We start from the raw sequence: 17,102 nt of genomic DNA, 5'->3' as shown, positions 1-17,102 counted from the left end.
TGGTTGGCTTGTGGGACTCCCGAGGCAAATGACAGGTACCGACAGGCCAAGCGGACTGCAGCCCGAGTGGTTGGGGAGGCAAAAACTCGGGAGTGGGAGGAGTTCGGTGAGGCCATGGAGAAAGACTGTCGGTCAGCCTCGAAGAGATTCTGGCAAACCGTCCGGCACCTCAGGAGGGGGAAGCAGTACCCTATCAACACTGTTTACAGTGGAGGGGGGCAGCTCTTGACCTCGACCGGGGATATCATCGGGCGGAGGAAGGAATACTTCGAGGATCTCCTCAATCCCGCCGTCACGTCTTCCTTTGAGGAAGCAGAGGCAGAGGGCTCAGAGGCGGACTCGCCCATCACCCGGGCTGAAGTCACCGAGGTAGTCAAGAAACTCCTCGGTGGCAAGGCACCGGGGGTGGATGAGATCCGCACTGAGTACCTCAAGTCTCTGGATGTTGTGGGGCTGTCTTGGCTGACACGCCTCTGCAGCATCGCGTGGCGGTCGGGGACAGTGCCCTTGGACTGGCAGACCGGGGTGGTGGTCCCTCTTTTTAAGAAGGGGGACCGGAGGGTGTGCTCCAACTATCGGGGATCACACTTCTCAGCCTCCCCGGGAAAGTCTATGCCAGGTTACTGGAGAGGAGAATCCGGCCGATAGTAGAACCTCAGATTCAGGAGGAACAGTGTGGTTTCCGTCCCGGTCGTGGAACACTGGACCAGCTCTATACCCTCTCCAGGGTGCTGGAGGGTTCATGGGAGTTTGCCCAACCAATCCACATGTGTTTTGTGGATTTGGAGAAGGCATTCGACTGTGTCCCTCGCGGCATCTTGTGGAGGGTGCTCCGGGAGTATGGGATCCGGGACCCTTTGCTAAGGGCCATCCGGTCCCTGTACGACCGGAGTAGGAGCTTGGTTCGCATTGCCGGCAGTAAGTCAGGCTTGTTCCCGGTGCATGTTGGACTCCGGCAGGGCTGCCCTTTGTCGCCGGTTCTGTTCATAATTTTTATGGACAGAATTTCTAGGCGCAGCCAGGGGCCGGAGGGTGTCGGGTTTGGGGACCACACGATTTCATCTCTGCTCTTTGCGGATGATGTCATCGTGCTGGCCCCATCAGACCAGGACCTTCAGCATGCACTGGGACAGTTTGCAGCCGAGTGTGAAGCGGCTGGGATGAGAATCAGCACCTCCAAATCTGAGGCCATGGTTCTCAGTCGGAAAAGGGTGGCTTGCTCACTTCAGGTAGGTGGAGAGTTCCTGCCTCAAGTGGAGGAGTTCAAGTATCTGGGGGTCTTGTTCACGAGTGAGGGAAGGATGGAACGGGAGATTGACAGACGGATCGGGGCAGCTTCTGCAGTAATGCAGACGCTGTACCGGTCTGTCGTGGTGAAGAAGGAGCTCTCGATTTACCGGTCAATCTACGTTCCTACTCTCACCTATGGTCATGAGCTGTGGGTCATGACCGAAAGGACAAGATCGCGGATACAAGCGGCCGAAATGAGCTTTCTCCGCAGGGTGGCCGGGCGATCCCTTAGAGATAGGGTGAGAAGCTCGGTCACTCGGGAGGAGCTCAGAGTAGATCCGCTGCTCCTCCACATCGAGAGGGGCCAGCTGAGGTGGCTCGGGCATCTTTTTCGGATGCCCCCTGGACGCCTTCCCGGGAAGGTGTTCCGGGCATGTCCCACCGGGAGAAGACCCCGGGGAAGACCTAGGACACGCTGGAGGGACTATGTCTCCCGGCTGGCCTGGGAACGCCTCGGAGTCCCCCCGGAAGAGCTGGAGGAAGTGTCTAGGGAGAGGGAAGTCTGGGCATCCCTGCTTAGACTGCTGCCCCCGCGACCCGGCCCCGGATAAGCGGAAGAAGATGGATGGATGGATGGATGGATGGATGGACAAACATAGAGTTTAAGATTCAAATCCTGTCATTATATCTTCTTCTCCTCTCCACTGTTTCAAATCCCACCTCTCCAGAAGATCCTTCAGGGGCTAAATGTCCACTGCTCACCACATGATCACTGGGGTCCCTTAAGGATCAGTGCTTGAACCACTGCTTTTTTTCATCTACACAAGATCCTTGGACCCATCATACGGGCACATGGCCCCTCGTATCAATGTTATGCTGACGACACCCAGATCTACATCTCCTTTCACCCAGACGATACCACTGTAGCAGCTCGCATTACAGCCTGCCTCAAGGACATCTCAGCTTGGATAAAAGATGAAGATGATTCACCTCCAGCTGAATCCGGCCAAGTCAGAAATACTCGTGGTTCTGGCACACCCCACGGTTCAACACGATCTCACCATCCAACTTGGCAATACCACAATCACTCCTTCCAAAACAGCCAGGAACCTCAGAGTCACATTTGATGAACAAATGTCCTTCTATGATCACACCACAAAACAACGAGGTCATGCCGATATGCCTTATTCAACATTAGAAAGGTTAGACCCTATCTCACATCAGCATGCGGCACAACTTGTCCAGATCCTGGTCATCTCAAGGTTGGAATACTGCAATGCTCTCCTTGCTGGTGTTCCTGCAAAGGCGATCAAACCTCTCCAGCTAGTTCAGAACGCAGCAGCACGCCTCGTCTTCCATGTGACACCCCCTTTCTTCTCTCTCCACTGGCTACCAGTTGAAGCCCGTATCAGATTCAAGTCACCAATGCTAGCCTACAGGACTATCACACCCTCCTACACTCCAACATCCCATCAAGATCCCTGCGTTCAGCAAACCAACAGCGTCTTGTGTTACCCTCCGATAAGGGCAGTTAATCTCTTTCCCGCTCATTCTTATTCACAACTCCTTCCTGGTGGAACATTCTTCCAAACTCAGTCCTGTCGACCATATCTCTCACAACATTCAAAAAACTACTTAAAACCCATCTCTTCTGTGAATACTTGAGAGACAAATGAGAAAAACACTAACCGACTTTCTTTCTCTCAACAAGTGGTGGTCTAGCTTTGGTTGAAACTAGTAACTTTGTATTGGCACCTATTGTGTTATTGCTCCTGTATGAACTATCGCTTATTGCTCCCTGAACTCTCCGTTGATAAAAGTGTCTGCTAAATGACTAAATGTAAATGTAAGTGTAAAAGGGAGCTAGAACATAAAACTCATCTGATTGGCTGAATAGTTTGTGATTTTTGTGTTTGTGTCTCAATCCATTACAACTTCACAGTCACTGTTTTAAAGGAGCAGCGTGCTGTATGACACACACAAACACACACACGCATGCACACACGCCAACACGCACACAAACACACACACACAAACACATACATGCATGCACACACGCCAACACACACACAAACACACACACACGCACACACTAGGGTGACCACCCGTCCCGCGTAGCGCGTGCGCGCACAGTGTTTGAAGCCCAATTCATGCGTCCCGCAAATTGAGACCGTGTCACGCATAATCAATACTTGCTCAAAAAAAAGTTGGTCGCTCTATATCATCGAGCCCCAGACAGCCAAACGAACATTACTTGACAGTTCAGCACGCTACTGTTGCCACACCCACCCCTCAGTTGAACTGCTGACTAGGTTGTTCCGTTGTCGTCATGACAGCGCGCGCACATGCACACACTAAGAAGGAACTTTTAGATGCGCGCTCCAATTTGAAAAATGGAGAAAGAGACTGAGTCTGAGCCAGGGGCGATTCTAGGTTTTCAAGGCTCAGCCTCCAATGAGGATATATATAGAGAGAGAGCCACACTCTAATCACCACATATTGTATACGTTACTAAAATAAATAATTAAGAAAGAATATGCAGAAAAGCATAAATACAAGTTATTGTTATTCAAATGAATATCACATTAATCGGTCAATCTGCAACATTTATATTTCAAAGTGACAACAACAACAACAGCCACAAATCCATAAAATAAAATGTCACAATCAACTGCTGAATCATTATTTAGTAAAAATAACTTAATATGTTTCTCTGCCATTCATTCTGATGAGCACTAGCGCTGTCACTCTCTCTGCATGACTGTGTGTTCATCTATTACATCCACAATATGTTTTCAATTAATGATAAAAATACTGAAGCGTCTGAAAACGACATAGAGCTTCTGTACACTTTTATTTCCTCTGAACTCAGAACAATGAATAACACTGCCGCACCGGGCTGATCTACAGTAACTCTTATCTGCTCGTCCTCTTTCCGGAGCTGTCAAAACTACCGTCGACTCTCTATAACTATAGCACATCATCATTAATGACACTTTCTGTGCGCTACAATATCATCTTAATCGTCGAGGTATGCCATCATTGGTTTTTAGTGCTTTCATTTTGCTTGAGGTAACGTTGACAAATAGTTAACGAGGGGTGAACGCACATAAAACTTTTAAACAGTGAATGGGAAAAGGTCATGTATCGCTTCCACATCATATTAAGATGCATTTATAACAAAGAATGGCAAAAATGCAGATGTCATGTTAATGAACACACCTTATAAAGTTACCTGCTAATGATTTTAACTCCAATGTGCTGACGTGTGTGAACTGAAGAATGCGCTAAATAACGCAGCCTAACGCCGTTTTCATAATAAAAGTTTTAAAGGGGGCTATAAAGCGATCTCGAATTCTTGTACAGATTACATTACACACAATATTTTAGGGGGGACTGAGCTAGAACTTTAGGGGGGCTTTAGCTCCCCTAAAAAGGGCCTAACAAGGCCACTGGTCTGAGCCATTAATTAAAAAGAGAAGGTGTGGGTACAAGAAAGACTGGGAAAATGAAATAGCTAAAGTAAATCGTAAGTGGAAGTGCATTTGTCAATTCATTGAATGTTCAAAATATTGTGAATCTTTATTTAAAAAAAATATACATTGGGTGGCCTATTCATGAGCATACATCAGCAATTACACATGTTTAGGGGAATAGGGCATTATTAATATACCATGTAAGGTGGTATGTGCTAGAAATGGCTAAACCACTATCAGTGAGTCTGTCCGGGGGGTTTGGGGCACCGCCGCGCCAGGCAGTGTCCCACATTGTCCCTCAGAAACATACCCCTTGTCCCCCCTTTGGCTTATTAGCAAGTGGTCACCCTAGCACACACGCACACACAGATAAGAACACACACATATTTGATGCTGGACACCACAAGGAGAAATCATACACATAAACATTTACACACAAACACACATACACAATTGTCACATCTGTGGAGTTGTGTGAGCAACTGGTGTCTACATCAGACATCACACTAATAGAGTCTGATCTTTCCCTCAGAAAACTACAACCAGCAATTACACAAACAGTAAACACGTCTCAGCACATCTCATTAAAATGTTGTTTGTTTTGGCTGCATCTCCTCCTGCTCATTATGGGCTGTTTTTATATTTGTATCAGACTTTAAAGAAACTCATGGAATGTTGTTTTTATTACCACTCTGAAATTGCTGTAGTGTGTTATCTTTTGCCGGAGTCCCTTCTGGACATTTCGTAGGTTGATTTAAAGCAAGCGTTGGGTTTGTTCCATCATTTTTCTGAATGTGTATAAGCGTCTCTAAATGTAGAGTGATGTTTCACGTGTGCGTGTTGGTACCTACACACGATGCCCGCAGGGCCACACACATGCTTCTTCATGCACTGGTCACACTTCAGTCCATCGGCACCAGGACGACACCGGCACCGGCCGGACACAGTGTCACATGGCGAGGGAAATGCGCCGTACGCATCACACTTACACTCCTCGCACCGGCCGCCCAGCACGCTGGGGTTACCATGGAAACCAGGAGCGCACCTGCCAGATTAAAAGCATGATGAGTGATGAGCACTCTTTAACCCTCAATGACAGATATGATGGGATGTCTCACCTCTCACAGTGTTTTCCCGTGTACCCTTCAGGACAGGCCGTGCAGCGGTACTCACCCAAACCCTCCGTCTGACACCCGGGACTGAAACTGAGCACAGAGAGGGTCAGAGGATCCTCAGCTGGTACACTCCATCGATCATCACATGTGTGTATGACATTACTTGTTCTCGGGGTTGAGGAGAGGACATGCGCAGGGTTTACAGTCGTCCGCTGAGCCTCGCACCACACCATAAAAGCCCGGAGCGCATCTCTCACACTTCTCTCCTACGGTATTATCCTGACAACTCTACATCCAACACAAAACCACAGCTTATCAACCAAACACACAAAGACACGAGCACTGCGGATCTCACAAGGAAAGGGAAGATGGAGAGAGATGTGAAGTGTAATGAGAAGTCGTGGTTTATTGGGCCGTGTCGCTCTAAAACTTTCATTAACTTCCTGTGTACCTCAATTACATAAATTACCCCCCTCGCACGCTCGTTTACCATTTTCAATTTGCCAAAACCCCTAAAATGCAAATGATATTGCTATTAGCATGCGTGTGACTGAAGGTTTGTGGCAGAGTTGAATCTTCGAGCAGAAAGCCGTCGATGATGAGATGTTGACATGTCTAAACTGCATTCACTTCATCTATCACAAACACATTTCACTTACAAACATCAGGTGGGTGGGCTGGGAATTCATTGCTATGAATTTGAGTTTAAATAACTTCAGAGATCAGATGGCATAAAGTTCTCATTAAATTTTAAAATACATTTCTACATTTAGAAGCAAGACAAAACATGAGAAAAACAAAGCCTAGTTTACAGTGTGTGTGTGTGTTTGTCTGTGAGGTGTGTGTGTGTGTGTATGTTTGCATGATCTGTGTGTGTGTGATGTTCAGCTCCTCGTGAACATTCACCATTCGTTAACTACCCTTATAAAAATAAACAACAGAACATTTAATTACCATTATAAACCATTAGATTTTTCCATTCAAACTGTTACAATTTTCCTTTTTCTACTGTGTTTTGGGCATTATTCCAATACGATTTAACATCCCTCCAGTAGAAACCATCACATACCAGTAAATACCAATATAGTTTCCAATAAAACCAATACAATTCCCATTATAACCATTATAGTGTCTTGTGTTTTGGGAAGGCTTCTCCAGTATTGTTGTGTGTAGCAGGGTACAATAAACTCAGTTTAAACATCATACAAGTAAAACTGTGGTGATGCAAATCACAAGCAGCCTCCCAAAAAGGTAAAGTTACACTAAAATCAAACTAAAGTTTATTTGAATTTAGAGGTGAAATGCAGGCTGGCTGTGAGCAGGAAGTCCAGTGAAACAAGGTGTTTAGCAGTGAGAGAATGAGCGGCGTTGTACCTGACACACGGATGTTTCAGGATCACATGAGTCACTGTGGCCGTTACATTGACACCGAACACAGCTGCCAAAGCCTGTCCTGGACGCCACACCGCCCTCCTGAGCCCACAGTCTGTAGAACCCGGCCGCACATTCCTGCACACACACGTGTTCATATGGGAAATAATAGTCCTCTGTTGAAACCATGGCAACACTACGTATCTCCCTTCCAAATTAATCGCGTCGGTTTAGTGCACCATCTGTTGAGGGTGAACCTGCTAAACGGCTATTTAAAAATACTTTATAGAGCACAGTGTGTGACGTCTGTGTACAGCCATCTGCCTGAATGTGAACACTCACTGATCTCTAATACACGTCTCACACACTTCACTTACAACAACTTGTCAGACTATCGGCTGTGGGAGGACGCACACACACACACACACACACACACACACACACAACTATAACTACTGTATAAGACACGTGAGCGTCCATCTCAACACAGCAACTTCAGCTAAAACACATGACCTCAATGACCACTGGCACAGAAGAAAAACATCAAAATACAGAGAACCTTTCAAACAATACATGACGGGGTTTTATAACACTTTTGAATACACACAATGATCTTTAAATACATGTGAGGATGTCTGTTGTTTTTACCTCACACGAGAGGCCGGCGTATCCCAGAGGACAGTCACATTTCTCAATCTGATGAGCCATTTCAGTGTCCTGTGACGATGTGCCCACCTCAGCCACCTCCACAGAGACCTCTGAGATTCTGCGCACGCACACAAATGCACGCACATACACACACACACACACAAATGCACGCACACACACACACACAAATGCACGCACATACACACACACACACGCACCACACACATGTAATATGCTTTCGTGGGAACTAGTTGAAATTACAACATCTACTTACATATACTTTGCGAATGACTTTTCAGCTGACCAGCTGAGGTTCAACCAATCAAAATGCAGGATTGCTTTCACATGGTCCCTTACCCACCGGTCTCACATTTTTTTAATTCATAAAATGTCAATGTCATATAGGCATTAGGCAGATGCTTTTATCCACAGTGACCTATAGTGTCATGGTTGTGTACATGTCCCTGCTGAATACACCACCATATGCTGAGTTTGAGATGTTTTGATGCTGGTTTGACCTTCTTAACCCAGCTAAGGACCAGCAAACCAGCATCAAACATCCCAGACCAGCATAAGCTGGTTTATTCAACAGGGAGTCATCAGTGTGTGTCATTATTCTACAGGAGTTGAGAGAACTCATGAAGTATCTCAGGCGTGTGTTATCCTGACAAAGAAACCGCTCACATGTGTATGTATTGTGTCAAACGTCTGTGTGAAATGAAAGCTCTTAAATGTTCATTTAACACATCTTAACACAGTCAAGTCAAGATACAAAACATCATCAAAATATATAAAAAATGATGTTCATTCAGTTACGTGTTGTTATCATGAGGGTCAGCGTGAGTTTATGACTCGATGTCTCTAGACACCCTCTTCTGTAAGACTATCTGACCACTTTCTTCTTCAGAGAGTCATTTGACAGATGACAGTTGATTCTTATTATACACGCACGTCTCTGTCAACTCACTTTTCTCCTCAACTAATTAGTCAAATGAATATATTGAGATGAAAATGTGTTCATGAAGTAAAAACTCACAGGTGTCAATCAACTCAAACTGAAGCGAGTGTATGGGTGGGATGTGTTGACACAATGAGGTCTGACAGAGATTTACATGTAACACAACTTTAATTGAGGAATTACTATTTCATTGAGGATGAAAGGGATGTTTAAATAAAGATAGGGGGTGGGGTGGTGGGCGTGTCTGTGTTCTGTCACCTGCTTTGTCTCATGACGCTGCCGTGTGAAGCTCTGATCAGAATATAATCCACATGAAATAGCACGTCCATGAAGTCCTGATGGGACATCACTCCTCCGTCCTTGTGTTTCCACTCGTGCTGAAAAACATTCATGTCATACACATGTTAACCCCTCTAACGCCGCTGTGGGCGGGCACTGACTCTACCATCTGATTGGCTCACCTCTGTGATGTCAATCTCATGACGGGTCAGCTGACCAATCTGAAACGGCGGCATGTTGCGAACCATGACCTGGTCCCTGCTGGGACCGCCTTTGATGATGACCTGCGGCTCGTAGGAGGTGCGGCCCGTCTCATCACGTGCCTCATAATAGATGGCGTACTTTAACGTCCCACCGTAGGCTGTTATCTGATAGAATCACAAACACATCAAGGATGTTCAGACATCTCCATGACTGGATGAACATGTAGACCTTAAAAAGGATCAGATGAACTGAAGAAGTTGATCTAACCATGGATCCTCTGAATTGTTTGGGCAGTTTCCAGTAGTAGGGTTCACTCAGATGCTGTTGGACGACATTGGCATTGGCGATGATGTCAGGATGCTGAAAGGTCACGCCCGCTGTGATCTCCTGTCCGCTGGATCTGTCCACCAGAGGAAGAACTGTCTGCTCGGGCATCAGACTCAGCTGTACAACAACACGACATCACTCATGAGTTCACATGAGCATCAGATTCATCCGAAATAAACAAATCAGCTGGAAGAGTTTTACATGTGAGCATTAAAGGGGGCTTGGGGCAAAAATGCCGCCAAGATGAAGAAAATTCTGGTTTTAAAAGGGCAAAAAGGGCCCTTTATATTTGACAACTGTAACGAAATATGAAACAGAAAACAGAGCCTATGCCTCGCCAGGGCGTGAGGTCGGGTTGCCGGGCACAGTCCAGTGGAGTGTGCGATCGGCTGCAAGTACACCCGGGAAGAACCGAAAAACTCTGTGAGTAAGTGGGCGCCAGGCCCTGAAAAGGGTCCGGCTTTGGTGACGAGGCAGGAGCCGTCCCGTACCGGCCGATCAGAGATCCTCCTGTGGGGGCACAGGAACCGGAGCCGATGTCGAAGGGGTCCTTGGCTGCGGGGAAGCAGACGTCACGTGTGATCTCGGAGGCCTCTATGCGGCCGAGTCGCGGTGCGGTAAAATGTGGCTAATTGCCACTGTCTGCTTCTTCACCGTCAAAAACTGCTGAGCACAGTCCTCGACGGTGTTACCAACAACCCACCCTGCGAGACGGGTGCATCAAGAAAGCTGCCTTTTTTGGTGTCACTCATGTGTGCAAGGTACAGCCGGGGGTGTCTCTCCTGGACCACTACCGTGGGCATCGTCCGACCCAGGGCCCGTGCCACCACCTTGGTCGCCCATAGAGCGCTGTCAGTGGCAGCACGGAGGTCCTGCATTATACCCGGGTCGGCCTTACCCTCGTGGAGCTCTCTAAACGCCTTGGCCTGGCGGTCCTGCAGGATGGCCATGGCGTAGAGAGCGGAGGCAGCCTGGCCCGCGGCATCACAAGCTTTCGACACCGGTGATGCCGAAGTCCTACGCGCTTTGGGCGGTAGGTGTGGCCGATTCCCCCACGTGGTAGCCGTCTGCGGCACAGGTGCACCGAAGCCGCACATTCCACCCGGGGGATCTCGACGTAGCCTCTAGCTGCCTCACCATCGAGGGAAGTAAGGGAGCCGGATTTGGTTTGACTGGAGCGGCTGGAGTGGTGCACTTGGCTGGTGGGTTAACGTTCGCAGAGGTCCCCACATCACTAACGCTGCTTCGGCTGTAGCCTCCGAATTCACGGCCCGGGTAGCAGACGAAATGGTGGCTCGTTCCCATAGGAAGACAGCCACCCGTGATCGCAACTTCTGAATGACAATCTGCCCCCAGTGCGGGTAAGATGTGTCAACGAACGCTGCTTCAGCGTGCTGGACGCCCAGACACCTAACGCAGCGATCGTGTCCATCCCCCTCCTCGATGAGGGTGCCGCACCCAAGAGAACAGCGGGACATGCCGCGCTGGAGAATGCTCAGTCCTGAAAAGGACCTTTTTTAGAAAAAATCGCTAAAACCTCCGGAACCGCCGAGACAGCCAGGGGAAGGTCGCTGCAGGTAGGGACGATCCGCTGCTCTACGTCGTAGATCCGGCAATGTAGAAGAAGAAGAATTCATTGAATTTGTTTTGTTCGCAGTCATGAGCGAAGGCTCTGAAGAACAAAAGGTAAATGAATGCTGCACGCCTGCTTCGTTTTATACCGGACATCCGGGGGCGGAGATGCAAATTTAATTCGCCAAATTTCATTGGACTTTTCTATAGTAGTCAGAGTTGATTGGTTCTCAAGGGAGAACCCCATCTGTCGTTCTCGACACAACGTCGAGAGACCCACAGAAAGGGAACAAACATTATGGTACAGTTTACGTATTTTGAAATGTTGTTTTTAAATATATCGTTTAATTGGGCCGATTGTAGAAATATCAGTATATCCCATTTAAATGACGTAATAACTGCCTTGCAAAGAAGGTGCCACGACTTCCCTAAACAGACGTTGGTTTTACAACCAACCAAAGATGGCTCTGCATGTCATTGACCAATCAGAAGTCACCAGTGTAAATGTTAATACAGTTATGGCACATTTTAGCAGAATGAAACCCCCTTTTATAATGAGACATCACAGATTCAATTGAAGTTTATTTATATAGTGCTTTTCATAATGTGCATTGTTCCAAAGCAGCTTTACAGGAGCAAACAGGAAAATCAGAAAAGGTAAAACACAGCACAGTGCACAGATGTGCTTCTGCACATTAAATGTGTCTTTTGTTGATCATATAATACAGTACATCATTATTCTTATTGGCTGAAATCACTTATTGCATTAAATTATTTGACATAAAAGACGATGTTTTACGTTTAAATAAGGTAATTATAAAAACTGCCCTTATGAAGATAAAAAATGAAAATCAATTCCAAATTTTGTCCCTTGATGGAAAGTAAATTTCTGACCCTGTTGAGCACTTTGTGTGTTTGTAATGAGTGTAGGATTTGAAATGTCAGAACGTAGTATGTAACGTAGAGGAGTGTGAATCTGCCTCAAGTAGCACTTTCAGGATCTGAGCAATAAAAAAACACATTTTATCAGGTCAACGTTGATTTGCTTTTAAGACCCATTTAAGACCTTTATCTAGTGACTGATGTTCTACAGCCCCTGCAGACTTATTTCAGTTTTATGATTCATGTGTGAATGTGTTTGTTGGAGTCAAATGTGTTTCATGGTTCTTCTTCTTCTTTCTGTATATTGAGAAGCGTGTGTGAGGGACCCCACGGGGCAACTAAACGACTTTCAACGCCAACACGCAATCTCACGACTCACTGACTCAGAAAAAATCTCTCATAAATGAGCTAAAGGATTCTCAACTTCTCTCCGACAGCAAACAAACTTAAATTAACTTTTGCACTGCACCCTTATTTCATTTGTTTGTCGATTTCGGCTCATTGGAAAAAGTGTCCTTCAACCACATTCCACTGCACGTCTCCATGGACACGCCGAGGATTATGGGAGTTTGTGAATCCGGAGGAAACGCTTATTAAAAACAAACACAGGTCTCTCTCTCTCTTTCTCTCTCTGAGTCTGCTTGAGAGAGAGTGACAGCCAGGACGCTGTAGAAATGTATTAATATTTACTGTTTCCCGGGTAACGGAGCATCTCAGCCCACCTGAAGCGAGGATGATTAAGAAGAGCATCTACACACACATCCAGAGTCACCTGTGGACTGATCCCATCTCCTCTATTAACACATCCCATCCTCACAAAACACTGACATTCACCAAAAACCACAGGCTGAAGTGAAAGACAATCAAAACCTTTAGAAAGCATTCCTCTTCAAGCATGTAACCAGCTAAATATACTTCTGCTCACACAAGAGTTTTGATTCTCTAAAAAGAATGTGAGATTTATAGTCCTGGGACACACTTTATATACCTGTGAAAATGAGATGATGTGTGTGTGTCTGTGCGTGCGTGTGTCTGTGTGTGTGTCCGTTTGTGGTTCTATGAGATGTGTGTGTCTGTTTGTGTTTCTGTGAGGTGTGTGTGTCAGTGTGTGTCAGTGAGGTGTATGTGTCTGTGTGTGTGTGAGGTGTGTGTGTCCGTGTGTGTGTCTGTGAGGTGTGTGTGTATACTCACTCTCATTCGTATGAGTCCTGTAGCTTCAGTACATGAGCTGCTCAAGCCGAAGCAGTAACACTGACTGCAGCCCATTGGGTTCCTGTGACTGAGGCCGAATGATCCCATCTTACAGCGATCACACTTCACACCCTCCACTTTAGCCTACACACACACACACACACACACACACAAACATCATCATCAGCATCATCACATAGAGAGTTTTGGTGTGTTGTACTGAGACAGACGTCCTCACAGGATCAGATTGACACTGTTATTATGTGTTCAGCAGAAAAACACAAGACGACTCGGACAAGCATCAAGTCTAACTGAGTGTTTCCAAGGGTTTTAAAGCAAATCTCTCAGATATATTTTTCTGACAATCCTTTAGTATTACAGTAAATGAAGCATGAAGTGGCATGTGATCTCACATATATACCGTAAGAGAAATCAATCTCTTATTATCTTACGTTAGATTTTAAAGATGAAGTCCATTGACAGAAAGTGTTCTTTTCCTTTTCATGCTTTTGAAAACAAGCAGTGCGGTGAGTGATAATGGGATGGCATTTCATTGAATATCAAATTCAATGAAGCGTGTGTCAACTAGATCTCTCTCAACAAGCTCAGGTCAGAATATAGAGAACTTTTTTTGGTCACACTGAAAACTATCAAACTTTGCTCAGCTGTGGTTGGATTTTCTAAAACTTCCTCATACAACACAATGTCACAATGTTGATTATTTGCATTGATTAGCCAAACTCATTAAAAAAAGACACTTGAAATAAACTGAGGATGAATCATCAGTACCTTACAAGAGCACTGTCCACTTCTGTCTGCACATGCGCAGAGACCAGAAACTGCATCGCAGGTGTCTGCAGACGAGCCGGCCGCCGCACACTGACAGGAGATGCATTGTGGGAAATCTCTGTAACCCAGTTTGCACTCGTCACATTTCTCACCCATGATCTGCTCACGACACGCACAGCAGCCGGTGTTGATGTTACACTGCTGCGTGACAGAACCAAACACGCTACAGCCGCACGCCTGCACACAGCAAACACCTCCATTATCAGTCTCCTCCACAGATCACAGATTATGTATTAAGATTGTAGTCATGTAGCGAAACTAATATGCTGTCACAGTTGGAGGAATTAAGAAAATCAACATGACTTGAGTGAGTGTGAAGTGTGCAGGTGTTTCATCAGAAGATGACAGTCAGACAGATGACACTACCTTACAGCCCGTGGTGATGTCATGACCCCAGTGGTTGGGTGCGCATCTGTCACATCTCTCTCCCACAGTGTTGGGTGGACAGATACACTGACCTGTGTTTGCATCACAGTTATTTCCCACATGAGCACACTGGCACGCTGAGAGATAGAGCGAGAGAGACACCAGAGAGAGAGAGAGAGAGACAGAGAGAAAGAGAAAGAGAGAGACAGAGACAGAGAGAGAGAGAGAGAGAGAGAGAGAGAGAGAGAGAGAGAGAGAGAGAGAGAGAGAGAGAGACAGAGAGACAGAGAAGAGAGAGAGAGAGAGAGAGAAGAGAGAGAGAGAGAGAGAGAGAGAGAGAGACAGAGAGAGAGAGAGAGAGAGAGAGAGAGACAGAGAGAGAGAGAGAGAGAGAGACAGAGAGACAGAGAAAGAGAGAGAGAGAGAGAGAGAGAGAGAGAGAGAGAGAGAGAGAGAGAGAGACAGAGAGACAGAGAGACAGAGAAAGAGAGAGAGAGAGAGAGAGAGAGAGAGAGAGAGAGAGAGAGAGAGAGAGAGAGAGAGAGAGAGAGAAAGAGAGAGAAAGATAGAGAGAGAGAGAGAGATAGACAGAGAGAGACATAGACAGAGACAGAGAGAGATTTTTAAACTTCCATTTTATTACAATTTACATATTACACTACTTACTTTTATGTACTAAACATCTTTTGACAAATTTAAAAAAAGTTATCTTAACAGGAGTGAAAAATACAAACATTCTTCAACAATCTCACAAATGGTTCCATTTAAACACCAAATCATTTCAAATTTTAAAAGGTTGTGCATTAGTTTGTAATAATGAAAATCAATCAAAACTCTTGATTTTACAAGTCTTAGGAAAACACCAACTAAATTACAATGAGTTTTGTTCTCAATTTCCTCCTTCCTTGTGACATAGATCGCCATCTTCGCTTGACCAAGAAAAAAAATTATCAATTGAGACTTCTGACAATGGCTTCTCACATATTTAAACCCACAGATAAACAATTTCATTGTAAAAGAGACATTAAGAGAAGTACAAAACATTTCTAAGATCTCAAATAAAGGTTTTAACCTCCCACAATCCATGAATGCATGAAAAACAGTCTCTTTCAAAGAACAAAAAGGGCAACCATTGTTTCTATCACCATTGATTACAGAAATAAAAGCATTGGTGGCAATAGCACCTTGCAATAACCTCCATTGTAAATCGCCAGCTTTCTTGATTAATGGTGACTTATACAAGGCCCCCCAAGCTGGTTTTTCCTCTATATCAAGGTGTAGTACATCCCTCCAAGGTGTGTCACATTTGTTATCTAGAATACTCTTATTAAAAACCTTAACACAATTTTTATACAAAACTTTGCCAGATGCCACTTCAGAACCCTCAAAATTTAAAACTTCACAGTCTAAAAGCATTCCATGACATTCCCCCATAACAGGAAAGATTGTCAAACCCGGAAAAGGATCTTTATGGTCTGGATTTGCAGATCCTTCAGAGTAACATGCAAGTAGAGCTTTTTCTTCCTTATTGAGAACCCGTTTCCAAAGTTCAAGTGCTTTTTCCACAACACGGCGTGATTTAATCCCAAGGCGCTTAGCTGTTGCAGTAACGTCGTTAAAAACTGATCCCGTTGTCTCAACCAACTGACCAATTGTCGTCACTTTGGCGTTCAGTAAAGTACTCTTCGGAACAGCAAACACCATCACATTAGATAAATCCAACCGCGATCCAAGGACTAATGGTTCTTTCAATAGCCAAAACAGAGAAAGGGTACTGCTCTCCTTAGTAGTCTTAAACAAGGCCCAGACCTTAAATAGATTACGATACAAAACTGGACAGTCACATAGTTTAAGTCTTTGAGGTTCAGCCCAAACAAAACTTTGTCCAATCCTAGGCCTCCGATGTTTCGAAGAACTGCACAAGCAGCATCCACCCAACTTGTCTCTGCAGGATACATTAAAAGTCTTTGTATATACTGAAGACGAAAAGTGGCCGTTCTGCTCTGCAAATGCATAAAACCAAGACCTCCTTCTTCTTTTGACAGGTATAACACACTTTTGGGCACCCAATGTAACTTATCCCAGAAAAAGTCAATTAAAATTGATTGAATTTTTGACAATGCGTCAACTGGAGGGTCTATGCAGGCTAGACGGTGCCAAAGAGTAGAAGCTACTAGATTATTAATAATCAGGATTCGTCCCTTATAAGACATTTTAGGACGTAGAAACCTCCATTTGTCCAATCGTCCTTTGACTTCTTCAACAATTCCATCAAAGTTCCTTTTAGTTATATTTTCATTGCCAAGAAAAATCCCTAAATACTTAAAACCCTCTCTTGTCCATTTAAGGCCATCAGGGAGCTTTGGCTCACCTCTTGGCCATTTTCCAACCAAGATGGCTTCACTTTTTTCCAATTCACTTTAGCAGAAGAGAGGATTTTAAAATCATCTAGAGTTTTTAACAACATATTTATATCATTGGTGTCACGGATTAAAACAATAACATTGTCAGCATACGCTGATAACTTGAAATTGTTAAAACAATTTCATACATGCAACCCACAAATAACAGTTCTTAGTTTGTTTAAAAGGGGTTCTATAGCCAAGGAATATAGCATTCCTGACAATGCACAAC

The 17,102-nt window shown here is 45.2% G+C and overlaps 1 protein-coding gene across 1 annotated transcript in view; it reads right to left on the bottom strand.

Moving 5' to 3' along the window:
• Window positions 1-17,102, bottom strand: part of lama2 (laminin, alpha 2) — a 194,595-nt gene that overhangs the window by 34,633 nt on the left and 142,860 nt on the right. Inside the window, 11 exon segments of the mRNA XM_056763746.1 lie at window positions 5,558-5,751; window positions 5,825-5,911; window positions 5,985-6,109; window positions 7,196-7,330; window positions 7,841-7,958; window positions 9,057-9,175; window positions 9,260-9,445; window positions 9,549-9,725; window positions 13,254-13,397; window positions 14,043-14,279; window positions 14,469-14,605. Of these exon segments, the coding sequence (XP_056619724.1) occupies window positions 5,558-5,751; window positions 5,825-5,911; window positions 5,985-6,109; window positions 7,196-7,330; window positions 7,841-7,958; window positions 9,057-9,175; window positions 9,260-9,445; window positions 9,549-9,725; window positions 13,254-13,397; window positions 14,043-14,279; window positions 14,469-14,605 (1,659 nt within the window).

Source organism: Triplophysa dalaica, chromosome 13 (genome assembly GCF_015846415.1).
Source record: "Triplophysa dalaica isolate WHDGS20190420 chromosome 13, ASM1584641v1, whole genome shotgun sequence".
NCBI lineage: Eukaryota > Metazoa > Chordata > Actinopteri > Cypriniformes > Nemacheilidae > Triplophysa > Triplophysa dalaica.
Note: the sequence above shows the minus strand (reverse complement) of the source record. Positions and strands in the feature narration are given on the sequence as shown.